Source organism: Amia ocellicauda, chromosome 7 (genome assembly GCF_036373705.1).
Source record: "Amia ocellicauda isolate fAmiCal2 chromosome 7, fAmiCal2.hap1, whole genome shotgun sequence".
NCBI lineage: Eukaryota > Metazoa > Chordata > Actinopteri > Amiiformes > Amiidae > Amia > Amia ocellicauda.
In genome coordinates this window covers 42,177,558-42,204,397 of record NC_089856.1, presented here as the reverse complement: position 1 = coordinate 42,204,397, position 26,840 = coordinate 42,177,558, and the positions used below count along the sequence as shown (strand labels likewise).

The 26,840-nt window shown below is 39.9% G+C and overlaps 2 protein-coding genes across 2 annotated transcripts; both read left to right on the top strand.

Moving 5' to 3' along the window:
- Positions 1-1,942: 1,942 nt before the first annotated feature.
- On the top strand, positions 1,943-16,640 carry il1rap (interleukin 1 receptor accessory protein). The gene is made up of 12 exons (XM_066709722.1): positions 1,943-2,035; positions 2,760-2,853; positions 4,103-4,194; positions 10,088-10,364; positions 10,574-10,763; positions 10,923-11,097; positions 11,593-11,661; positions 12,378-12,507; positions 13,101-13,246; positions 14,071-14,214; positions 14,490-14,633; positions 15,077-16,640. Coding segments are annotated over exons 2-12 (1,773 nt in total). The 5' UTR covers positions 1,943-2,035; positions 2,760-2,851; the 3' UTR covers positions 15,481-16,640.
- A 456-nt stretch (positions 16,641-17,096) lies between these two features.
- LOC136753960 (uncharacterized) lies at positions 17,097-25,867 on the top strand. Its single transcript, XM_066710338.1, has 4 exons — positions 17,097-17,133; positions 17,280-19,271; positions 22,315-22,511; positions 23,204-25,867. The coding sequence occupies exons 1-2, from the start codon at positions 17,097-17,099 to the stop codon at positions 17,999-18,001; spliced, it is 759 nt and encodes a 252-aa protein (XP_066566435.1). The 3' UTR covers positions 18,002-19,271; positions 22,315-22,511; positions 23,204-25,867.
- The last annotated feature ends 973 nt before the right edge of the window (positions 25,868-26,840 follow it).

Here is a 26,840-nt window from a genome sequence, read left to right as displayed (position 1 = left end):
AGCCAAATCCCAGTGCCCTATTTTTATACCTCAGAATTTCATGAAAGCAGTTAACCATTCAGATGATATATTTTGATTGATTTCTAAATTGTTTGAGATTTTATAAATAAAATTAAAAAACACGTCTGATAAGAACATACATTTTTAAACACAAAATAACCACTACTGAAAACAAATTAAAGTTTAAGTAAAAATATTTCCAGTTTATCACACCAGGGTTAACAATTGCATTGGCATGACAGACCAGGCCAAGTACACACGAACACGTGTCTGCACTGTACTGCAAAGTGTGTGGCACAGGTATCTCACCACAAGGTGGCATCATAATAATATTATTGCAGTATCTGGCCATTTTGAATCAGGGATTGTTGAAGAATTGTCTGGAGAACTGAGGATGTGGATCTACTGCTACTAATTCTTCCCATCGCCTGGGAAGGAAATAGCTGCTTTACTTAATTTGTCTAAACATATCCATCATGGATGACAGTGAATCTGTTTCCAAGCAGATGCTGAATTAATGTGATTAATGGACTTGCTTACTGCATTACAGCAAGCAGTCTCTCACATCAGTCATGCCTGTTGAGTACAGTCTCCGATTCCTCGCTCCCCCTTTCCCCGTTGTGTTAAAAGGTAATGAGCAGAACTTCTAGTCCCACTGAAGTGCCACTGATAGCTCTGAAGCACCGCAGCATGCTGGGAAGAGCTTCGCCTCCTGAACCCCTTGACTCTTGCAGCCTATAAGATGGATTGGGGACACATCACCTCCGCCTGTGCTTGACAACCTGTCCTCCCTCCACCCTCACTCCTGTCAGTCATGTCGAGCTCCCCGCTTCGCTGGAACGTGTCCTGGGGCTGCAGAAGATGATCCATCTGTCATGCAGGGAGGTGGGTACTCAGTTTTAAAGAAAAAAGAAGACCATCAATAGTGTACAATGACACTTTCTTTCCAGGTTCCCCTCTATGCAAGTTTACCCTGGATGTGTGCACTTTTACCATAGTGTTACTGTGATTTTGTCATCGTTTTACATTGGTTTCCTACATATTTCTAAGGCATGTATTCAAAGCAGAGATTAATAAATCAAAATAAAGGCATCTGAAACCATAAAACCAAAGGAACCCATGGTAAAACTATGGTACAACCATCATAAAACCATGTTAAAAGTACCTTAACGTTTGAGAAATCATGCATGTATGTATTTATATATGTATGTGTGGGTTTGGCTGCTTGGATTGTGTCCATTTGCTCACAATTGCTCACAACACTTTTGTTTGTGTTGGTTTGTTTTCTTCCTTTTGTTTTTACATAATCTTTCTGTAGGTAGTTTCTGATTGCACACATGTAGGTGGAAACAGAAGAGCACCACACCAGAACAGGAGACAAATACCACCAGCAACGAGAACATGAAAGAGCAATTGATCTGGCTGGAGTAAAGCATTTATGATTTTAATGAACTAGCTCCAGGGGGATTACAAGAGCACACTGCAGCTCTACACATCTGGCATATAACTAGGGCAGAATGAGACACATTTTGAAGTCTGCCACTAGATGTCACTGGAAGTATAGTTTTGTATAGTATAGTATAGTATAGTATAGTATAGTATAGTACAGCAGCTCTCGATGTGAAGGATGTCTTTGCACAGCTTTAAACAGCTGCACATTTTCAGTGAGTATGCTCGGAAGGAAGCATTGAAACAGCTGCCATCACTGCCTGCACATTTATCTGCACAAATTCAAATGTAAGTAGCGTTATTGCGTGTGTGTGTGTGTGGGTCACGTTGGTGTAGCTTAGTTTCGTCCTGCCCTGCGCCGGTCTGCGCGGCTCCACCAATGGGAGCGCTGGGATTCTGCAGATCTGCGCAGATGTGCGGGAATCTGCGCAGCACGAACGCGATCTCTATTCGGTCACTGTGTGGGCGGAGTTAATGCGCAATTTCCCAACTTCTTGCGCCACACTTTGTGTACTTCCGATAACGCTTGAATCGGAAAAGAAAGTTACCAAAAATAAAGTGTGATCAAAGCAAAGCGACGATGCAGGTACGTATGATGAATTATGATTATGAGTTAGAAGTGAAGAGCCGTGCTGGGTGTGAGATGCTAGGGAGACTAGTCCTGGTTTCAGACACAGATAATCGACATCTGCGATCCCAGCATTTCAAGTTTACAGACCTGATGCAGGACAGGTCAATCAGAGGACAGACACACACTTTCCTTTCTGCTTTTAAACCAGGGATCCCCAACACATACAGCAATACGTCTTCTTCTTCATACAGCACACGTCATAATACTAGCAGTCGTCTAGGTACAGGTATATGCATTAAAAATGGCGTGTAAAAGTGCTGCACATGCATGCTAGAAACTCACTACAGTAGTAGTAGTAATAGAGCAACGTGTCATTAGTCATTTTCAGATTTGGCTCTTCTCTCCCCGAAATGGATTTAATAGGTGTACTAATAAAGTACGCAAATGTCTAGCCTTCCGAGAAATGTAACTTCATATTTCTAGGCATATGTAAGTGGCTCTTCCTGTAAATGTTTATGCAGAGAACAGGATGATCAGTCATTGCATGAGTCGTGCACATGAGATGCTCTGGGGGGGATGGACTGTCTCTCAGTTGGATTGGATGCTGCTGCTGGTCCAGGCAGCTCTGGGGGGACATGGTGTGGTAATTTACTGCTGTTTCTCTCTGCATCCCCCTCTCCTGGCATGGGTATTTGACCAGTTTCTCCTACATCATTTGTTTTTCTCATTTCCTGAGCAGCTTGTCACCACCTGGATGCTCCTGGATTGAATAGCCCGGCAGCACCGACGCTGAGAGCCAGGAGGAGAGGGCATCTCATCTCAGCCGAGGAAATGTAAGTAGTCTTTCTTTCTGACTTTCTTTCATTCTGTATGCCATGAACCAGTCCCATTCAATCATTGTTTTGCTTCTTAAATTGCAAATAGTTCTGTGAAATTTGTCAGTGTATAATTCCAGTTACGTTTAAGTTTTAGAGTTTACAGTTTGTTCTGCAAAAAAGGAAAATAAAGAGATGTGGACTTTTAAATAAGATACTTGGCATTTTATTTTTTCTTAAAGACTGTTGTCTGTTTCATAAAACTGTCATATGATCTAGACAACCTTTTTTATTTTGTATCTGTGTCCCATACCTGATTTTCTGTAGATGCTGTCATAGTACTTGGCAGCATCAATTGGAAAAGAAAACTGTATCGAATGGGAAGGATAATTGGCTTAGTATTTGTGCAAACAGTGCTCAATCTTGAACAAGTCAACCGTTCTTAATAAATATGGTTGAGAAGATCATTGGAACTAACTCTCTGACTGCAATACAGTCTATAGGCTGTTAGCTGATGTTACTGATTATTAAAATAAAAACATAAGTCAATATTTTTAATAGCAGCAGTAATTACTGAACTAGATACAGTTTTCATTCTTTTTTGTCAATAATGGTCAGCATCTCGGTTGGGAGTCATGAAGAAAGCTTGATATAACCGTATTTCATATGAATCATATCACTATTACACAGTGTGCAGCACGAGGATTTATTAGACTGAGGTTTTCAGATACTTAATTGTGCATCTGTCATAGGTGGCAATAGAAAACTTTGAAACTCCAGATTAATATATATATATATATATATATACTACATTTTTTAACTATCTGCACTGTATGCATTTTGGTTGATGCTGTGGTGGTTACTAAGTATGCATGTGTAGAAAAGAGCATTTTTCCGAGCATTGCTGCAGAGTACTGTTTCCAATCCATCCTTGATAAAAGCTGCTGGCCGATCTATGGTCCAAGCTTCTGGCAAACTGACACATCTGACAGTATCATAAGCTGACATAAAGGGACACAAAATATAGGTGACATCATACACATGGTACTGTTCTGAAGTTGCAAACATGGGCGGGCATGATTTACACTGTCCTCACAGCAGCTATTCATTTTGCACAAGTCTGTCCTGCTACTCAGATTGGATATTTCAAAATGAGGAGGTAACAATGTACCAGATTTACCCCGACGTCTGTAACACTATGTTCTCTGAATCCCAGTGAAGAATGTCTGGGGCACTTACGGTGTTTATTCACGGTTTGTATCCACAGGGGGCTGTTTTGGTTCATGTTGCCTTTACTGTTTGCCGTGCCTGAAGCCATCCCGAGCGGTACTTCAGAGCCAGGCCAGCGACATCCATCAGGTCAGTGACTGTTCTGATAGATTGGAAAGTGATTGATCGCTTTTTAAGGAAAGGCTTATCCATTTCTGAAGTGTAGATTTACTCCCCCTCGACACCATTTTTCAAGTCCCCAGAACAGATTGCAGCCATTTGAAGCTGCAGACTGTGAGTCAGTCTCTCCCCGAGCCAAGAGTGCTGAAGGAGGATAAATGTGTTCGTACGGCATGAGACGAACAAACAAAGGTGCTTCTGACCCTGTTGCTTTATTTACACCAAACGGATTGTGTTTGACGAGACTAGGGGCCACAATAAATGAAAATGTGACCCACTCAGTAATAGCAAACTGTGCTTCATAGCAGTTCTATTTACGAGTAGAAGAATCTGACAGAAGTGAAAGACTGACTGCAGGTTTTATCATTTTTGGTGGGTCCAAGTTTAGATTTTTTCTAAACTGCGGTGAAAATAAAACTGTTATACCACTCGTCCCTAAATCGCAGCCTAGTGTGGGACATATTGCTGCTGTAAATAGTGTGATTGGAGGTGAAGTCTTTTGATGATGAAGAACATTGTGTTTTTGATGCATGTCATGGATTTCATTTAACATAGAATTTAATACTATAAATAAACCTGAAAAAGCATGATACACCCAAGCATCCTAAAAACCACCTTTCTGATACTTGGTGCTCGGGGACAAAAGCTAAACTGCTATCGCTGCAATGTGGGATGTTTCCATTTTATGGTGGAAATGATTGATAATATTTTGCAGTAGTGGGTGTGAAAATGACATCAATTGGCCACCGGATTAGTCAGCACATGCTCAGTGTGACATTGTTCCACCGCTGTGGTTGGGAGCTCTCAGGACTGCAGGTCAGGTTTGCTCTGCTGACTTTTGTTGTTTGAAACTGGGATTGGCAGGAGTTATTCATTATGGCTGTTTTTTAATTGAAAGTTGCACCGCCAACCTTTTCTGTCACGTGAAATACCTGCCAAATGTGTTTTGTTTGAAAACATGGTTTCATGAGGCTGTTTACAACAGGAGGAGCTCTGACAGCGTTTTCCCGTTGTTTTCTCGCAGGCATTTGCTTTATAATACTATTACAATGTGACCACTTCTTTGGCATTATTGTGAGAAACGTTATCTGCGAGAAGGTGGTTTTACACCGCAAATTATTTTAGATTTGATACCACGAAAGTTTGGTAGGGCAAAATCTATGTGCAGTAATAGATTTTGCGAGTGATTCGCTCCACAAACATATTTGTATGTAATCAGGCTCTTAATTTAATGTTCATCAAGCGATTATAATAATGGCCTTGGATATTGAGCCGTTTGTTTTTTTTCCAAACGTTGTGAATGTGTGAACCAGTACAGTGTGAGGAAAAAAAAAAAATTGCAAATAACGGGAGCCATCATTTGTATGAACAGTTTGAAGAGCTCCAGGAGACAAATCAAAATAAGTGTTTTCATACATCTGAGACATTAAATCAATGTGAATGTATTACTAAACAAGAAGAGCCGCATGCTTTCCAATAATGTTTGGTTACTGGTCTGGATTTTCAAGGGTTAAAAAGTTGTTCAAATGTCATGGCGGAAAATGGATGGTCTTGGCTGGCATTCATTTGTAATATTATGCAGAACTGCACGCATGTATAAGCTTGAAATAGGAAACCTAATTTATAGACTCAAGGCCTCAGACAGAACAATTACCAGAACTTGCTACTCCTGCAGAACGGAGCAACAGAAAAATTCAATTTTAAAGCATAGGTGGAATAAGTGTAGCCTCCACACCACTTTACTGTCCTTCAAGGTGTTTAATGCTTTCCTGAACCCTTAGCCCACCAAATGCATCGTAACCTTTAACCTTTTACCCTTGTAACAGTAATATCAGCCTATGTTCTCTCCCCTCGATATGAACCCTTTTTGTTGAGGGTAATGATTCACATTCGATTGCCAGCTAAGTTGAATATCCTGTGGTGGACGTCTCAGTGTAATTGAATTAAGGCAGGACTAAACTTCTGCTCTATTAAGGTTTAATTTCTGTGAAGCTATAAAGGTAATTTCTTTGGACCTCAGGTCAATTACTGCGTATGACTGTTTTTAAGTTTCAGATTCTACTTGTGATTTCTTAGTCACTTCCGTGAAACCCGATGTATCTCTACTTCTTTCATTACAGGATATTGATTTTGAAGATAAAGCCATTATTTCCTTCATTCAAAACTAAATGTGTTTAATATATAGCACATATGTTCTGGTTATGTCCAGTTTAGTTAATTCAAGATTTACCTAGACAGCAGACAGCACATATTCCCCTGTGAATGATATTATTTAGTTGATATATTTGTCTGCTTCTCCATGTTTCAAAGTGTCATGAACTGCAAAAGTCTGGTTAGAAGTGCCAAAGCAGTCGATTTGACTTAATTTGAAAAAAGTGCATAACTGTTTGTGCCTTTTCCTAAATATATGTATTAAATATGCTGACGGTGTTTGAGCTGCATACACGCAAAAATAAATAAGTTATGAACACATTAACCTAGAATCGGTTCTTTAAATAACATTATGTCATTGAACAAAAAAATAAACATGAATTACCGTATATTCTAGAGTGTGGATGAAATCTAAATGGTCCCACATTGATATTATATTATTCCATAAGTATTGGAACCAAAAACAAAACATGTCGGCAGTAACAGTGTTGAATGCATTGTAAGCTCTGTCCTGATGGATGCTGCATACTGTTTAGAAGATGGCCAGAAGAATTAAGTCCAATTCCTTCGAGACTTTCTAGTTCAGTAGCAGAATTCGGTCCCTGTGGTCTAACTGCTGCAGTTAATCCCGGAGGTGTTCTGTGACATGGGATCTGCTGCACTGTTTTCCACTTGGCGCTCACCATAACTTATTTTGACGTGTGTAACACTTATCAATGATCTTCTATGGTTTGTGGCTATGACAAAATGTGCATCTTATATAGGAGTTCTTCATTTATCCAGTTAATCAGCTAATCAGACCAATTAAGTTACTGGGGACTGGGCTGAAACTTGGAAGGAAAGTAGAGATTCTTGTTAGAGACCTCTGCACTGTAGGGTTGGGGTCACGACTCGGAGCATTTCTCATTGAACCACTGAGTCATGCTCCCAGTTTGAGACGTGGTGTGTGATTACTAACAGCACATCAGTCTAGATAATCTCACAGAACGTACCGGAAGTCATTGGCCCGCTCTGCAGATTGTTTACAAGGTACTTGAGTTGCATAGGGAGAGCGCCATTACGTTGGGTAGGACAGTGGTGTTTACAACAGCAGCAAAGGTATTGCAGGGCTTTTGATTTGTTTCTGCACGAAGTACAAGAAGACTGGCGTTTTGATTTTGTATGTACAGGGAATGTTTGACTATAGAGAAGGGTTTGAGAGCTGAAGAAAACTTGTGGTATATTTCTGATGGTCGGTTGGACTGGGATTATGTCCACATTTCATCATTTCATAAATGTCGCTTCCTGAGCCACGACTGCCTTGACCCAACAGAAAGCACTTGCTCATTTAAATTCAAGAGCGCTAGATCTGGGAATCCATCAATATCTCCATATGTATTTTTGTATTTTTTTTTTTTTTTTTTTTTTTTTTTTAGTGGGTTGTAAATGTAAATTATAAATCTGCCATGCATGAATAGATTCACTTAGTTGAATTTCTGACAGTGACAGAAGGGGTCTATTAAGGCAATGTTTGCAGGGAGCTATAGCTTCTCTGTGTGTGTGTGTGTGTGTATATATATATATATATATATATATATATATATATATATATATATTGATTTTATATTCTAAAAGGCATCCTTTAAGCAAACAGACTACATGTTTTAATTGATTAGATAATTGGACACTAATTGAGATGCTAAGACAGGTATTTACATTAGAGAGCTTGAAGCCCTTAGGCTCAGTTCAATTGCAAATGAAAAGTGGACAAATCCCATTAGCTTCTTGTTTGCGTCCTATTTCAGAAGGCAACTGTCCCTTTCAGCAGAAAAAAGGTTTCTTGTGGATTTGTCTTGAAGCGCAAATCAAGGCCAGGCTTTATTTGTATTCGTTCCTTTAGTTTGTCTGCTTTTTCCGCCCAGAGCCTTTGTCCTAAGTACTACATTTCCATAAAAGCACTTTACAACCTTCGATATGCTGCCAGACCACACAGTTATGCGGCATTATTAATAGACAGGAAGTTCTGTATATTAATATAAATTAAATTGTAATATACAGCCTATCCTAAGCCTAGCCTAAGTCTCAAACTGTTTAATTAATGTCTCTCAAGAAACTATTTAGACTATTTAATTGACCAGTATCTAATGTAACACAATTGGCCTGTTCTGGCTTGATAACTGTGTCTCCCAGAAGGCACTGTTCCTAGTTCTGGGATGCTTTTGACCTTTGCCGTATCGATGCTCACCACAATATCCCGAAGGGCAGCGGATGAAGGCGGTGAATCTGCCGCACTTTGCTTGTCAGATGCTGAGTGAAAGCTTCTTTATTGCATTTTTATCCATTAGGAGATTATAGATCGGTGGGGAACTGGCTTCATGGTCTGTATTCATTTTTTAGCATGTTTTTCTTTTTTTCCCTTTTGTAATTAGCGGTGGAGGCTGCAACAATTTGCCTTGTTTGCTAACAATTAAATACGCGGGAGGACTGGTCGTAAATCAGCCCATATGGGATCTGACACAAAGCGGCTTTGCCCGATGGTAGCATCTGCGGCAAACCATTCATCAGAGCTGCTCTTCCCAGTGACCCCCTGCCCTCCAAATGGCGACGCTCAATAACAATGTAAAGATGTTCTTTACAGACCAAAGTCGAGTTCTGCGCAATCCAGTTGTCCACCACTATACCACAAAACAGAGCTCAACTCCTCAGTTCCCTCAGGCTGACCCCCAAAGCCAATAGACACGGAGAACATCACACTTAACTCACATAACTGTCACTTCTAGTAGTGCTTACTCAGTTCGGTGATTCGATGATATTGACTTCAACGCTGTGAACTGTGTTTTTTATACCCCCCCACATTTACGCCCCTCACTCTGCATTCTGAAATGGGGGGTGGGGGGATACTTGGTCTGAGTAGGAATACAAAATCTCAGAAAATATTGACAATTATGACATATTCTGGAACCAGACAGTCTATTGATCAAAACAAGACCATCCGCATTTTGGTAGAAGCAACACACAACCGTCTAGAGCTCACAATGTCAAGATGGAAAACTGTGATTACAGTGTACTAATACACAATCATTTCACATAATTGGGTCTGAACTTCTCTGTGTTTGATAGAACATCAAATAATATATACTGGATTAATCGTTAGGTTGTTCTGAACAAAACAAGCCTACTTGTAAAGAAATCCGATCGAAACCGTGTCATCTGTGACCATCTGAATGAGACCCCCCTCGGAGCAGACTGTGCGTTTACCCCCCGGGCTCTGTATGATGGCGGCGACGCGGAAACTGTAAATCGGATGTGTTTGAGAATGAAACGCGCTGATAGCCAAGAGAATAAGCTTTCAAACGATGTGCACATTGTAGGAATACAGTGTAACTTCTATGCACATTAGCTGCGCATAACACTGCCAAATAATGCTTAAGAGGGTGTAACACAGTATATAACTCTGAAATGTACATTATTTTTCAGTTTTTGGTAACCTAAACTTTTTTGTTTAACCTCTGGCAGTTTACTGCTTACCTTTGTATCATTTCAGGTTATTCACTGGACTTGAACTGCTTACATTTCAATAAAAACTGGAAAAATGGGGGTGTTCTAAAACTTTTGACCGGTAGTGAACATGCATACAGAGATAATATTTACAATCCCTGCAGTGGTACTTAAGTTAATATTTGCTGTGGCTTATGGTACTCGGTCTCCGCTTGTTCTTCTTGTCTCCCTGAAGATCACTGCCACGACTGGGGCATCTTTTTGGAGACGGTGCAGGTTTATGACGGCGAAGCCGGGATACTGAAATGCCCCCTGTTCTCCGAGAAGGGGAGGTACAACTACAGCTCGGCCCAGGCGGCAGGGCTCACCTTGGTGTGGTACTGGATAAGGGACGGCCAAGACCTGGAGAAGCCCATTGATTTCCGACTCCAAAGGATCAGCAAATTGAAGGAGAGGCTCTGGTTCCAGCCTGCTGTATTAAACGACACGGGGAATTATATCTGCATGCTGAGGTATGAATTGGACCAGACATTCGTTTTAATTTTAGAGAGCGCCTTTTTCATAGTCGACACCGTCGCCAGTGCTTGGCAGACCGAATGGCCTGGAGTCGAGCCAACAAGGTTACAGATGTAGAGCTCATCATATTCCTGTTTTTCTTTTATTAGCTTTTTCTCCTCTTAAATATTTGTATGTGCCGTCTTCTTTCTCTTCCCCCTTTTAGAAACTCAACCTACTGCTTTAAGGTGATGGTGCCTCTCATCGTTCTTCAGAAAGACCCTGGCACATGCATCAATGCCCGTTTCAAGAGCGTCATGAAAACCGCCCCTATTGAAAAAATCGTGGAGCTTGTCTGTCCTGATTTCGAAGACTTCCTGCCAACACCACACAGTTACACTGTCAATTGGTACTACGTAAGGCACATTTCTTATACTGACCTAATCGTTTTATGCATTTAGTGTGTCCAATACAGATTCAAGTCTTAAGCATTGACATTTTCATCTAGGGAGCTCGTTATAAACATCCCTCTCGGTCCCACCGAATTGCAATCGCTGTGTCATCGTCTCTTGCAGAACTGTGTCAATAACTTCGGACCGGCTGGGTTTACTGATCGGGAAGTGAAGGGCAATAAAGTTATCATTTACATCATGAGAGAAGCTTACGCTGGGAACTACACCTGTGTGGTGAACTACACAGTCAATGGGAAGCCGGCCACTCTGACTCGGACCATAACCGTCAAGGTCGTGGGTAAGACAGCAGGGTTGAGCTGTTCCATTAACAATAAATCTATATATTGAAACTGTATTTGAGTTTAAACTCTGAGTTCTGTGCTCTTTCCAGCTGAAAAATGACAGAATTGAATGCTTATTCTGTGGCTGTTACAGATCTGACTAATATAGCGTCCTAACATCTGTTTTCAATGTCAAGGCCATCAAAATAAAGTGAAACCTGCATCGCATTGACTGGAAATGTACTACAGGAAAATATTTCATTTACTTAAGAGGGTGTTTAAAATGTTGGTATAAATATACCATGATTTATGACTTATCTCTTACATTTACTGACCAGTTATTTTTGCAGTATAATGCAGTAAATTTTTCTCTTCATGTATGGCAGGGTGACCGTAAAATTGGTATTGTATTTAGTTGATGAATAAGATAATCTAATCTATCATGGTTCTATTCACATTGCATGTGTAACTGACGGGAAGTCAGTTTTAAGTCAATTGTCTTTATTTTTCAGGTCGAGATCATAAAGAATTGCCGATGATACATAACCCAAATGAGAACGAGGAAAATATTGTGACGCTTGGTATATATTATATTTTTTATGTTTTGAGCAAGTTGTGATGTAAAAGAAGTGTGAAAATCATTCTGCTAGCATGTTTTTTTCTCTACAAAACTAGGTCAGAAAGTGAGTTTGTTTCAGAGAACATTTTCCTGATTCTGATCAAACGTTTCATGTCGTCCTTTGAGTCGTATATGAGTTCCACAGTGTGCCATTCAAACAAGGAAGTAATGATTTCTCTGTGTATTTAAATGTACAACAACAAAAAGTATATTTCCCTTAGTTTTTTTGTGAATGTCTGTCTACCAGGACATGATTAGATATAACTGTCCTGCCTGTTTTGTCTTGTTTCTGAACTGCCTGGTCTGCCTTCCAGACAATCTGCAGCAAAGATAAGCTCTTCTTGATCAGCAATTGTTTTTCATTGATTTTCTAAATGGGCTTAAGTTCATTACAAGCAATTACAGTCATGTTTGATACATTAGTTCTGTCCTCCCCACTGTGTCATCTACATACGCACACATAGCCACACATATTGTTTTTCCCCCTTTGTCAGGAACATTTAAAAGAAAATAAATTGTGCAGCTACTCAAGTAAAATCAATGGATGAGTCTTCTTTACTGTGTTTCACAGGAACATCAATTATGCTAGGTTTCAGTTATTGTTTTAATGTATATGTGTGTGTGTGTGTGTTGGCATGACAGAGGCATGTACTGATTCTGATTTCATTTGATTTCCAGGTGAGGATCTGGACTTGACCTGCCGTGTACAGTTTTACTATATGGAAGACTCTGACTCTGAAGTTTGGTGGTCTTTAAATGGGAAGAAAGTGGAGCCATATACAAACACCCGATTTCGAATTATTTCAAGGTCTGCTCTTCGACCTGAAGTGTTTTGACGTTCCTTTCAGTGCACCCACATCTTACCACTGAGATTTTGATGGGCTTTAAGAGGGATTACTCACCGAAAATATGTAATACAGTGTTAACAGAGACACTGTATCCTAGCTGAGTCAACCCTGTATCATGACTAACCCCGTAACCCCATCCTTTTCAGAATTTTCTGCAAATGTCACAAACTACTACTTCCTTCCTGGTAGGAACAGTATGTAGAAAGAATGACTCATCTTTTTGAACTTTTTTAACAAAAAAAGTGTGGTGTCATGTTTGTTTTAAAACAAATCATGTCAGAGACTGTGAAACAGAGGGATGTCATAACATGCAAATCATCCAGATCAGTGGTTTTATAGGTCTCTCAGCCACTAAATAGTTTGGACACATGGTAACAGTGTAACCAATTAATGTAGTTAGTTAATGTATTAAGGGCTTGAATAAAATGAAACACCAGAAGACATGTAGGCTCTCAAAGTCATGGGCTGGACACCACTAGTCTAGCAGGTTTATTTGTAATCCTTTGGTTAATACAGCCCTGTTTGTCACATTAAACCATTTGTATTCTTCCAGCACGACTGAAAATTTGGAATACAACATTATAGTAAAGACCCTGCGCATTGAGAAGTTTAATTCGGGCGACCTGAAGGGAGACTTCACATGTTTTGCCAGAAATGCACTTGGCGAAAAGAGCAGCAAAGCCATTGTGAAACCAAAAGGCAAGTGGTTTCATAAAGACGATTAGGTTGAAAGCACCTGATTCAAAGCCGTTCCACTGAAATAACATCTTCAAAATCGGTCCAGTAAGCAAAGATAAGTGAAAACTAGGAATCCTTACGAAACCAAAAGATTTGATTTCTGGCCATAGCCTGACCTCTGACCAGCCAGTGAGAACACAGCATTCAGCCTCATTCTCATGCCAACCAGTCACAGAGACATAAGAACAAACGAGAGGAGGCCATTCGCCCCTTCTTGCTCATTTGATGTCCATTAATAACTAACTGATCCAAGGATCCTATCCAGTCTATTTTTAAATGTTCCCAAATTGTCTCTTCAACCACATCGCTGGGGAGTTTGTTCAGATTGTGACGCCTCTCTGTGTGAAGAAGTGTCTCCTGTTTTCTGTCTTGAATGCCTTGAAGCCCAATTTCCATCTGTGTCCCCGGGTGCGTGTGTCCCTGCTGATCTGGAAAAGCTCCTCTGGTTTGATGTGGTCAATGCCTTTCATGATTTTGAAGACTTGAGTCAAGACCCCACTGTAGACTTTACAGTCAGTTAAGGGCAGGCTGTTATAGTTATTTTAACATTTCAATAATTATAGATAAATTGCCAAGTGAACTATGACATGCTTAGGAAATGCGAATCATGTTTAACAATGTACTGAAATTCACTAAAACATACAAAACCGTCAAACAAAGAGAAGTGTGTTTGCAATTCACCCCTACGGTGTGTATAGAAGAACATGTGATGACTCGTGATTTAAAGAGCCTAATTCATGGTGATACTAACAGTGCTGGAATAATCCCTGCTTGTTCTCTTCCAGCCTATGTGCCGTCTGTGGAGCTGGGATGCGGCCTTGGTTTCATCTTATTCCTGATGATTGTGTTAATCGTCGTGTATCACGTATACTGGCTGGAGTTGGTGCTGCTCTACCGCGCTCACTTCGGCACGGACGAATCCCTGGCGGGTAATGTCTCCTTCTTTGAGCTTTACTGTGAATTACTGCCACCCTCAGACATGAAAGTTAACACCTCGTTTTAAAGATAATAATGATCTCTGATAATTTGAGCTCAGCTGAGGGGAAAAGAGTACTGGGGTGTGGTTTTCTTCCTCAATTATATTCATGGCCTTTAATAGATAGTCGGTGTTGTGTTGAGGTTTTCACAATCTAGAACGGTTTGTTTGTTTTGTAAAAGGTCTCAAGACACGTATGAAGCAGTTCTCTTGTTTTCTTGTCGTCAGATGGGAAGGAATATGACATTTACATTTCTTATGCGAGGAACACAGAAGAGGAAGAGTTCGTCCTCCTCACCCTGCGCGAGGTCCTCGAGAACGACTTGGGCTATAAAGTGTGCATCTTTGACCGAGACAGCCTGCCTGGGGGGAGTAAGTACACGGTGGACATTGTTCGCCTGCTTTTCCACATGCACCCGTTGTATCTCTGAGCCTTGCTGGTGTGGAATGACTTTGTTTTCCAGTAGGAAAATCCTCCTAGTGTTAAGAAGAGACCTACTCAGAAAACCAGGATCTCTGGGTTTGTCCTAGATGCTCTTCTCAGCACACACTGTGAAATCCAACAAAAAAAGCAAGCTCTCAAGATCTTATTGAACACAAAGAGTAAGAGTTGGGCAGTATTTGACCCAAAGGCCTGGCTTAACTTATCTACAACTGACCAAAGTGAAATTCCTGATGTACTGCGTCCTTCAGCTTTTCCTCATTATCATTTCCTTTGCTTAATTTGATTCCTTTTTCTAGCATGCTTTTCTGTATCATCTGACATCCTAAAACTTAAAAGTAGAAGGTTAACTCTGCACTGCCTTGTTCCTCAGCCATCACGGATGAGACACTGAGTTTCATTTGGAGAAGCCGGCGTGTGATCATTGTGCTGAGTCCAAATTACGTCCTGCAGGGGACCCAGGCCCTGCTGGAGCTCAAAGCTGGGATCCATAACATGGCGCTGGCCGGGAACCTGCGTGTCATCCTAGTGCAGTATAAGCCCGTGAAAAAGGTTGACTATGTGAAAGAGCTGAAGCGAGCTCGCGTGGCTCTGACGCTCATCAGGTGGAACGGGGAGAAATCCAAAGACCTGTCCGCTAGGTTCTGGAAACAACTGCAAGTACAGCTTCCCACGAAGAAGATCAGAGACTCGGCTGATTGTTCACGGTGCAGTCAGAGGCTGCTGAAGGAATCGTCCCCAACGTTATGGAACAGAAAAAGTGGAAACACGCATTAGAAAGACTGCCAAGAGAGCATTAGCACACAAAGCAGCTGTACAGAATACATTCAGAATATAGAGGACAGATCTGTATTTTAATTTGTGCGTATTAGATAGTCTTGAACATTGCTCTGACGTGATTCAGTTAACTGATTCAATACAGCACATTATGACTTCCACAGTCTTACAGTTATTGAAATTCCAAACCTTTTCTTCCAAATGGGTTTTTAACATTTTAAACTTTTGTTTCTTTAGAATGTCCTTACATAGCCCAAATGAGTTATGCTACTTTTTTAAATAGGATGTGAAATAGCATACTCTGATTTGTTTTTATTACTTGACGGACATAAAACTGTATGTTCCACCACAGTTTGGGTCAGAAACATTTTTGAGACCAGAAAGACAGTTGAATTTGCAGGTTCAGGTGCATAACATTATATCATTATCATAGCAACATTTTAGTGTGCAAAATGGATTCCAACCTATTTTATTTGTGTTTTCCCATTTTACATGCATTTCCATGAAGCTGTGATGTAAAGATGTGTATCATATATATTATATATATATTAAAATGTTGTCCCAAAAATATGGAATTATTTATCTTCATGTTGTCTTTTTGTAATGAGCTATTCAGGGCAGTAACTGTCTTATTACTACAAATTGAGTATATTTTTGTATTTTATTATTATATACTAAATTATATAGAGAGATTGAGAGATGGAGTATCTTAATATAAAACACACACACTGTATTTTTACACTGGACCAAAATTGATGTCCTGGCCCTTGAATCAGCACATTCCTGAAGTCCATATTACTGTTCATCTCAAAGCTATCTCACTTTATTAAAACAGATCAATTTCAGTGGAAATTAGATGAAGCTTTCAGCTCCCGTGAGACAAGAAAATAAAATTGATTTCCAGGTTTTCTCCAGCTTCTCTATAATTCAGCCATACATGTCTGGATGTGGCTATTGATGGTTATCTTTTCTGAGGTACAATTTTTTAAATGACTTGAATCAAGTCATCAGGAATGGCACGTGTTACACTTTAAGCATTTCAGTTGCATGACATCCGAAACCACTTTTAATTTCATCCGCCCTGTGTCCGTTTTGTTTGGTGGTTTGGTTCTCTTCTCATGTATGTGATTTTTGCACAATAAACACGATTTTTAATTTTCTCTGGTATGTTTTCATTTCTTTCACTTGCTCTTGTGTTTTTGTAGACTATTCATAATTAACCCAGTTGTGTAATGCCTTTGCGAAACAAGGCATCGTACTACCCTAAGGAACGGCGAATGCGGACAGATTTCTAGAGCATATCGAAGCTTCAGTGTTTACTATAATTGAGAGTATTGTAATTGACCCTGCTCAGGGATAGACGACCTTGCTTCTTCCATCCAATTTCCTTCCATTTTAACTACCATCTTAGAAACTCTGCATTACCACGTTTAAAGTATGAATTGTTTTAATCACATGATTCAAATGAACCCATAAAAGTATTCTGGAAATATTAAGCAGTGATTTATCAATTTTATTGGATTTATGGGAGAATTAAGGATGATGGGATGAAGTTTCATATTTTAGTTGAGGTTTTACATCATACCCATCCCATCATTTCAAGGCAATTAATGGACATGTCCATTCTTCTCCACCTTCCACATGTTTACAGATGTAATGACCCGTTCTAACTAAGGCTTTGAAGTCTCTCCTCTTTGTCCATAGTCCAGTAGACTGTGGATTGGATGAGCTGCATGGAAGAGCGCATGCCAGATAATGCAATGCATAAAGACCAGCCTGTCTGTTCTTTTGATCCACAGATGTCACCGAAGCCGTTTTGACATTTATACAGAAAAGCCGCCGACTCATCGTCATCCTGAGCCCGGACTACCTGACGGAAAAGAGCATCAGCCTGCTGGAGTGCAGACTGGGACTGCTGTGCCAACACACGGACAACACCAGAATAATAACCGTCCTCTACAAGCCTGTGGGCTTTCCCTCCCCTGAAGCCCTTCAGCTGAAGAGACACACGCTCATCAAGTGGAAGGGGACGAAATCCAAGAATCCCCGCTCCAAATTTTGGAAGTTCCTCCGCCTGGCCATCCCGTTGCGGACTCTCGCCTCGGGGGTCCGGCTGATCGACAGCACGTCTTCCCACTCGGACATCAACGTGGACGTGCGGCAGGTGAAGAAGGCCTCTCCCGATCCCTACCAAACTAGGCCCGCCTCAAAACCAGGGCCCGGGTCCAGCTCGGGAGGGAAGCGGTTCAGAAGACGGGAGAATGGTTGCACGGCCTGCAAGGCTTGTGTGAGCTACTCGGAGAAGAAACCGGGGAGCGCCGCGCAGGGAGGGACAGCGTGGCCGGTGTGGGAGACGCGTCTCTGTAAATCTCGGACCTGCGGAGCTGAAAGCAACTGGATCCATTCGAGACCTACAGCTGTATCTAAAGCTACCCTGACACATGGCAGGCAGCTGGGCCGCTCCCACACTCACCACTGCTGCTGTGATATATCCAACAACAACGACCTCTGTGCTCTTTAAAAAAGCCATTCCCTCGTGCAGAGAGAGACAGAACTATCTTCCTTTAACCCCTGTGTTACAGCTTTGTGACATTTTTATATTCAAATCCCATGATACATTCTGGTTGCTATGTCACCCTTCACCAAAACAAACCAATAAATAAATAAAACACGAACTGCGCAAAGAAAATGGCCTCTGGCGCAACCCATTGCCAACTTGGTGGAGGGAGGCTAGTACTACTATGTCTACACTCTGTCTCTCTCAAGAGCTTCGATGGATGAAACAAAAACAGAGTAAACTGAGTATCTTGATTAATGGACTTGGCTAGTAGTGATACAGACGATAACTAAGTTTTGCACTACACCTCGTCATCTTTATAGCTGCCAAATCCTTCTGCCTCACTAGGTGTCACCCTTTCTCCTCACATGTGCTGTGGCAATCCAGAGGAGGCTCTCGGAAAGGGTTTCATGGCTCTTACGGGCACAGACGTTGAATAACTCGAAAACCCTGAAAGTCTGCCTTGTCCCTGAGGCTATCGGAAGGGTAGTTTCCAACCCTGGTCCTGGAGGGTGCCAAAGCCTTTAGGTTTTTATATCCACTGTACAAATCCCATGAATCATGAATGAACAGTCCCACAATTGATGGAAAACTGTCAGCACGTTTGAAAGCAAAAGGTGTTAGTGATCAGATCTTCCAAAGATGTGCCATGTTGGTGAGAGTGGAATAACTGGGGCAAATGGGCAAGAGAGATGAATACAGGGTAGTCACATTAAAAATGAAATATCAACCTTTGTACACTATTTCCACATGCTCTTATTTCTCAGGTGTTGCACCATGCTGTGGTATTTTTGTCTTTGTAAAAGACGCTTAAATGCTTCTTGCATTCAACGCATTGTGTTCAGTTAATTATACGATACAAATGAAAGCCATTAATGTGTTGCTTTTCATTGCTGTCAGCGCTTTACAGGGGGTCACCAGGACATGTTCAGTTCCTTTTGGAATGCAATACAAAGCCATAGGCAAAGTTATCACATAGTTTGCTTGTTTGCTGTTAATAATGCATCATTCCAAGCTACCGTTGACCTCTTCCTCTAGTGTTTACATAAAACAGGGTTTATAAATGGCATACCAAACCTCAAAATAGCCAGCATTGAAAAGGGACCTTTTGAACTGTCGTGGAATGTGAAACGGGCAGAGGCTGTTGTTTGCTTGGACAGGAGGCCTGGTTAGTGTCAGAGAGAAGGAAAGACACTGGTGCTGTTAAGAGACCTAAAGACATTCAAAAGCAGAAGTAAGTGTCTGTATTTTGTTTCACTTGATTCTATTTCTGTTTTTTCATTTGCCTGATATCGATTCATTTGCAGAGCGCGCCTGTTTCGTTTGTGTGCGTTTGTTTGCAGTCTGAGTGCACTGAATATTACTTTCAGGATTGGAACACATTTGAAACCATTTTAGCATCATTATATTTTCGTTACTGCTTTCTAACGTTAATTTACTTACAAATTCTTTGAATTGAGTTCTCTATCCCTGACTCCTTGGCTTCATATTATATATATATATATATATATATATATATATATATATATAAATTAATTGGATGCTTTTTTATGGGTCTGATTCTTCAGCTGTCATAATTAATGTATCTGTTAAGCACTCTTGTTGCTTGCCATGCTTTCGAACGCCATGGGTCTTTGAGAATATCCTGCTTCTATGTTGCCAGTTTCTCTATACAGGACAAGACACAGACTGTGGGTCACAGTCTCAAATGTAATCCCACTCCAGAAGGGCATAGATGAAGTCAGGGCACACATACTAAACTCTATTCACCTGGAAGTATTTTGAATGGGCTTAGAAAATCTGCTATCCAGTTGATTAGGAATATAGTAACCATCAATTATAATAATAAATGCATCAATTCAGTATATAATAAATATATTCTGTCAATCTTGGTGAATATCTATAATATATACTGCACTGTACACAACCCCTTTGCTTTTGATATTCCTTTCATTAGATTTTGACAATATGGCCGTAGGCAGACTGTGCAAGTACACATAAGCTGCATAGTTTCTCTCTTCTCGATGTCATTCAACACAAATTGTGTGACGGCTCCTACGTGCTACCAGGCCACATTGTCTTGCATGGGCATATCTATGAACTCTACACTATTTCCCCAACCCCGAGCAAATACCTGTTGCAGATAATGAAATCCTCCTAACGGCTACTGTCATTTACAGCTCGTTTTAGGTTTTATTGTGTGTGTCTAAGATATCGTTTTCTTCACTTCCAAGTTCACTGTGACTCTGATAGGAACGGCTGCTAGCGGTGTAGTTACAAACACAAACAAACCAACCCCCAGTATTCAGGGTCTGCCCTTTGGAGACCCCAGTTGAGTTGGGAGCGTGTTGTGCAAAAATACAACTATGAACACAATCTGGACCATATATATGTGTGTATATGTGACACAGGCAAGACTAGCTATGGAGTACATCAGTCTTTCCAAGAGACATTTAGAGTTTCAGCTCGTCAAGCCAGCTTTGGAAGTGCAAATCAATCACCTCTCATTGACTGATTCAGATGTCAAGAAAGCGATTGTCCGCACACCTGGTCACTGCACTGCACGTGCCTGATGGACAGGAATGACATTTTGATACCAGCCACAGGCAAAATCTGTCTAAATAGACACAGTCCATTATTGTTCTTGTTATGAACAGTTTGGTGTTGAATTGAATTGTATTACGCTTTGTTTGTTTGTTTGTTTCTGTTTTGTTTAATGGAATGATTTGATTCTGTGTATTTATTGAAGTCAATTTTCAATGACAACTGAAATATGTCTGTCTCCAGTGGCTTTTAATGACTTATTAATTGCTTTCATAGCTTCAGTTCTGCCCGAATGAAAGTGTACCACAGTAATTTAGCAATTTAGCATTGTTTTTCGAGGGATGCAATTTTATTTAATATGCTTTTCTGTGTTTTGAATTATGGTTTGTTATATCTCTAGAGGGTACAATGACACAAATTAAACAAATACAGAGCCAGGGCAGATATTTCTAGCATAAGAAATGTTTCACTCTACCAAATTTGATACCTGTGAAGCAGATTATACATTACATTGTTACAAAAGAGAAAGATTGAGGGAACGTGTTTAGTGATTGTTTGTTTTGTTTTCGTTTTTGCAATAGACACGAGTAAAAATCGAACCACAAGGATCTGACATTTTGTGACATTAGTAAACCTTATTATTCCTTCTAGAATAACAAAAAAATAAAATAATAATAAAACAACAATTATACTATACATACAGCTAGGTAGTGTTATTTAAAGGAGTAAATGTACAAACAGAAATCCAGTTTGCTTCAGGCGAACTTGATCCACCCCTGCAATTAATGTCAGTCAAAGACAAACCAATTTCTGCATATTACATTGTCAAGATGTCATCACAATAGAAGAGCTTGCTGCCCTGCTTTTTTTTTAAAGTGCATTAAAGTAATTAGTAGGAGATGCTGAATGATATCTATTTGAAAGACAGTAAACTTTAAGGCATGTAACTGCTAGGCATTTAAAAAGCACTTTACACTACTGTTGATGTGTTACCTTTTGATTTGTGATAATCCAATCATGTTTTTTTTTGTTGTAATTATGGGGTGGTGTACTGGATATGGCAGTAATTGTGTTTGTCTTTGCCGTATATGTTCAATTTTGTATAAAATATTTTTTGATAGGTTACTTCTCATCAGGAGATAAAATAATGGCCCATATTTATAAACTCCTGTATTAAAGAAAAATAAATCCCCGGTAATTGTACTTTTTTATATTAAGTATCTTACTTACACTTCTGTGCATATGACTCAGTGTCAAATATGACTTAAAAGGTAAACCAGTAAACATCAAAACATTTATACAACTATCCAATCCCGAACTGCACATTTTGGTTTCTGCTATTTCTAAACAAGCCTATGAAGACAGAGCGATGAATCAAGGTAGCAGTGTCAATTACAATTAGCAACCCCCCCCACATTGCATACAGGTATTTAAAAACAAACAAACACTGTGCCAATTACATGTCTCTTAATATCCAGTCCTCATGTCACTTTGACTATATTTTGAATTCACTTTATCATAGCATGACTCATTGAAATACCATGCTATTAACAAGGCCCTGTAAAAAAAAAGGACTGAAATGATTTATTTAATAATTTTACTGTTTTAATGGAATATAGTTAAGTTGTATAGAAATTAAAGTGATCGTTTTATATGACATGTATCCTGTTCTGAAGTTGTATAGATAAACGCTGTTCCATGTCAGATTGCTCTCGTGTTTTCTCTCCCCTCAGACTGCTGTTGAATGTGACTCTTGTTTGTGATTTACTGGCCCTGAACACAGACTGAGACTCTGAGAAGAGGCACGGCGCGTGAATCCCAAAATCCAGTTAGGATTTATGCACTGCATTGCTCTACTCTTCTGTTTATGGATGTCATCCATCTCACTGACACAATGAGGGCACACACCTTCTTTAATAGGTGTCATAAAGTAAATATATATTATCTATATACAATTTGATAATGTTGGGATTCCATATAATACTCTTCAAATGGATATAATACAAATATACAGCTTGCTGTTTTTAAGGCAACTGAGACTTCAAGTACAAAATGCCAAAACAAAATCACTGATCAAACTGTAAAACTGTAAGTTTGAACAAATCAACAGAGATTAGGTCAAGTATCCACAAAATTGAAATGGTGTGTTGAAAATGGACTACAGACTGAACCAATTTTGTATTGATTTGACTTAAGCCTTCTGTGCATTTGAACAATATCTTTAGATTGAACAGATCTGAGAGAGTCATGCTATTTTCTGAAAATAATGTTGGTTTCTTTACAGCCTGTTCTGAATCACTGATATCCCATTTTTGCTTTATGTGTTGTTTTTCCAGCATCACGAATACTAATAAGGTGATTGGATTGGTACTGGCAAATCAAACTAAATTGCAATTGATTTCCAAGAAGAATCTGGGGGTTGAAAGCAATCTTAATATGAACATCTATTCATTTTTATAAATACACATTTCCTCCGGAACATAAAAGCATACAAATAAAACATGATCTTTTGATAATAGAATAATGTGTTATGTACCCCCTCTTTTTCCCTTTCCTTTGTTGTCTCAAAAATACTTATGATTATAGTATTTAAGAACTATTATGTTGTTGTTTTTTGTTCAGGGCTTCCCATTTCAAAAAGGAAATTATCTGCTTAACATGCTTCTGGATCAGGATAATGATAATACAAAGGTACAAAGGCACGTCAAAATGCTCAAGGGAGTGAAAATAGCTGTTAAGCCTCAAGAATCCTTCTGATAGATGTGTGGGACTCCACAGACAGTTGCATGATGGCTACATCAGTGGAGCGGTGTTGCATCTTGATCAAGAAAGTGCATTGTGCTGGCTGTGTTCCAGTTCTGATGAGCACCGAAGTGGCACCAAGATTCTCCTGCCAGATTCCCCTTTGACAGAGCGTCCTCGGTGGGAGACCAAGCACACCATCCCCGAATGAATGGAAAGAAATGTTGAAGAACTGCCCCTTTAACTTTTCCTCTTTCCTGCTCAGCAGACACAAGAAACCCAACACTTCAACCAAATAAAGGAGGGCGCAATTGACAAGGGACCAAATATCCTCTTGCATAGTCATTTTTTAAAAGGATTTAATATCCTTTTACATGCTCTTCATAACATTTTGACAGTTATTGAGCTGCAGTTTTTTTTTTAATATGTATGTGTGTATGTATTGCTTGAAACTGAAAAGGCTAGTCAGGTAATCTTGTTGTTTGTTGTCATTGTGGAATGGTGTTTTCCTAAGAAGCCAGGGCGAAATGGTAGTTACAGGTAACTTTTCATCGCAGTATGAACTTTGGTCCTCAGTTTGCTCCATTTTTTATTAATTGCACCATCTGATTAAGGTATGAAACGAATTGTGCTTTTATTTCGTGGGAAGAGGTGTGCATATAGACAGGTTCAATTGACCAATTCAAGCTTTTATTGCTGCGCAATATGCTACACTTACAGTACATGTTGTATATATATTGTGAAAGTTATTTTCAAAAAGGTCAATGTCCTGGACTGGCCCAGTCAAAGCCCAGACCTCAATCCAATTGAGAATGTGTGGAAAATTCTCAAAGAAAAAAATGCTGTGTCCAGATGTGCACAGCTGGTAGAGACTGATCCACATAGACTCATGGCTGTAATTGCTGCCAAAGGTGCCAAATATTGACTGAAGGGGTGATTACTTATGCATTCAATTATTTTCTGTTGTGTATTTGTAATTATATTATAGTTTTCACTTTGACATTATGGACATTTTCTGTGTTGATCAGTGTCAAAAACTCCTGATGAAATCCATTCTGAGTTCATATTGTAACACAATGAAATGTGGAAAAGTCCAAGGGGGTGAATACTTTTGAGAGCCACTGTACATAGCCTCCAGTTCTGTCCACCTTTTCCTGCATTTTAAATATTATTGTGTAACTGTAGCCTATACTGAGGGCTTCCTATTTGCAAATGAAATATAGAGGTGTTTATATAAAAATATCCATATACATTATATATATTTAAATATATATCCATCATACATTCCATATACATGTAAATGTATGTAGTTTAGTTCATAGTTCTCTGTTTCTTTTCTGTAAGGGAATCTCAGACATTTGCAAAGCATGCATTCCCCTCCCAACACCAAACCTACATTAAAAACCCTTTTGATTTCCCAGGAACCCTCACAGGTCCCCCCCACAGTACTTATTGTTGTTTCTCATGCATTTGATCACTGACCTGCACTGATTGTACAGTTTATAAACTCTTTGCGTTCCAGCAGTGGAAAATTACTGCAGTGAATGAAAGGAATCTGCCTCTTTGTGGGAAGGGTATTGTGCTGCAGCACTAGGGTGCCAATGTCCCTTTTTTGTGAGCAATTTGTGCTGAAGGTAATAATTTTCTCAAAACAGAGGAAGGTCTTCGTTTCGATTAGCGAAACAATGGGAGTAATTGTTCGACCAAATACCTGAAAACAGTGGAGTAACACGCGCCCAGCGCCTTCCTTCGAGAAAGACGGCTTTTCCTATTGTCACTCCTGCGTCTCAGGTGGTGAGATATGATCTTTACAAATGGCAGGCTGCATAGCTGACGAAGGGGCAGATTTCAAACAGAGCAATTTTACAGGACAGGAAATAAACCAGGGATTATAAAGGTGGTTAGTAAACCTCTGTGTATCACCTGCACCTTACAGATTACTTGACCAGCTTTCCAGAAACCCAGGAGCATTTACAGTAACTGTAGGTAGTTGTACTTGAAAGTATTCACACCCTTAATTTTGAAACAATATGACTCAGTGCTTTGTATGTTTTATATTATACAGTTTACTGAATAAGTATATATGCTTCTAAAGTTTGCCTGAGTGGCTTCTTCTTAAATGTATACTAACAGCTGATTGGGATTGTGCAAGTGTGGTTTGAGCATCAATCACGTTAGTACAGCTTCACTCTTTGCATGAATCAGATGTGAAATGTGTACCTTTCTTAGAGATTGATGAGTTAATGCAGGAGACCTCTATTCCGCAGGGGCCACAGAGTTCACAATGATCTAAATCAACTATCCTTTTGCTAGATTACACTAGCGCAACACATTTGCCTGCTGTTGATTTAAAGAGATACTATAAAACCTGCGCACTGCATCCCTGAAGCTCTGGAGCCGTGTACCACTGACTGGAGTTATTAATCAACGTTGCCGTTTACTTTAATCAACCACAAGAGGGAGTGTATTACACATTTGACAACAGCAAAATAGAAGAAGAAAGACACCCTCTGTTCATCTCAACATTAAAAACGTTTACTGAGAGCATGCATCATTTCTTTTAAATGTATTTTTGAATCACTGAAGGAAAGTTGAAACGGCAGACGTGATCCATGACTGAAACTTGATTAGCAGCTTTGGCAATAATAATCCATAATGAATACTAAAGTCAACACATTGCAGAGGAACTTTGTATATATTCTCACACTAAACAACTGCAATCTTCCTCCACCTAGTGCTGAAGCCTTCCTTGCCATGTTCATTGATTCAGTAAAGGTTACAAAGATAAAAGTTTAATAGCGACAGAATTAGCCCGGCTACAGACACACCTAAATACACTTTCCACCAGGACGGAGACCCAGCCCCTTGCAAGCTCTTCTTGAGTGCTGACAGTTTACAGGCCAGCAGGTGCACCAGTGCTCCCTGCATCTCACTATCTCCCTGCGCCAGGTGCAAGTGAATAAAGTGCCATGGAATGTGCCGAATCAAAGTACACATTTGCACAGAGTGGTGTTATCTTTGCTTTATGGAAAAATTAGTGCCTGACATTATGACGGACAACACGCTTCCACAGTCATAAAAGATAAGCTGATGATAAACCAGAAGATGAACTCAAGTTTATCGAATGGTACTATATCACATGCTTGGGGACGCTTCCAGATATCGTGGCTCACATTGTTGTTTACGATGGGTGTCATTGAAGAAAGTGTGATTGTTGTAGTAGCACTGACCTTGAGTAAGTGTCGGGTTATCAAACTGGAAGAGCACGAAGGAAGGCCAAAAGGGTCGCAACTGGACTTCAGATCAGGTGAGGATGCCAGACCGCAGGGTTTTCATTCACTTACTTAGGTTCGGGATGAGGAAACCATGTAATACACTCAAGTGATGATTATGAAGGCGTGAAGAGGCTGTCAACCAGCCATTTTAGAAGGCGGATAATGTTTAAAAAAAGAAAGAAACTATGAGGAAATGTGAGGCTAATTTCCAATTTTTTGTATGGATAAGCTTTCAAATAGTT

Coding starts and splice junctions, on each gene's coding strand:
- il1rap (XM_066709722.1), top strand. Junction 10,365..10,573: donor AATTATATCTGCATGCTGAG/GTATGAATTGGA, acceptor TCCCCCTTTTAG/AAACTCAACCTACTGCTTTA. Junction 13,247..14,070: donor AGCCATTGTGAAACCAAAAG/GCAAGTGGTTTC, acceptor GTTCTCTTCCAG/CCTATGTGCCGTCTGTGGAG.
- LOC136753960 (XM_066710338.1), top strand. CDS start 17,097: ATGTCCATTCTTCTCCACCTTCCACATGTTTACAGAT. Junction 17,134..17,279: donor CCTTCCACATGTTTACAGAT/GTAATGACCCGT, acceptor TTTGATCCACAG/ATGTCACCGAAGCCGTTTTG.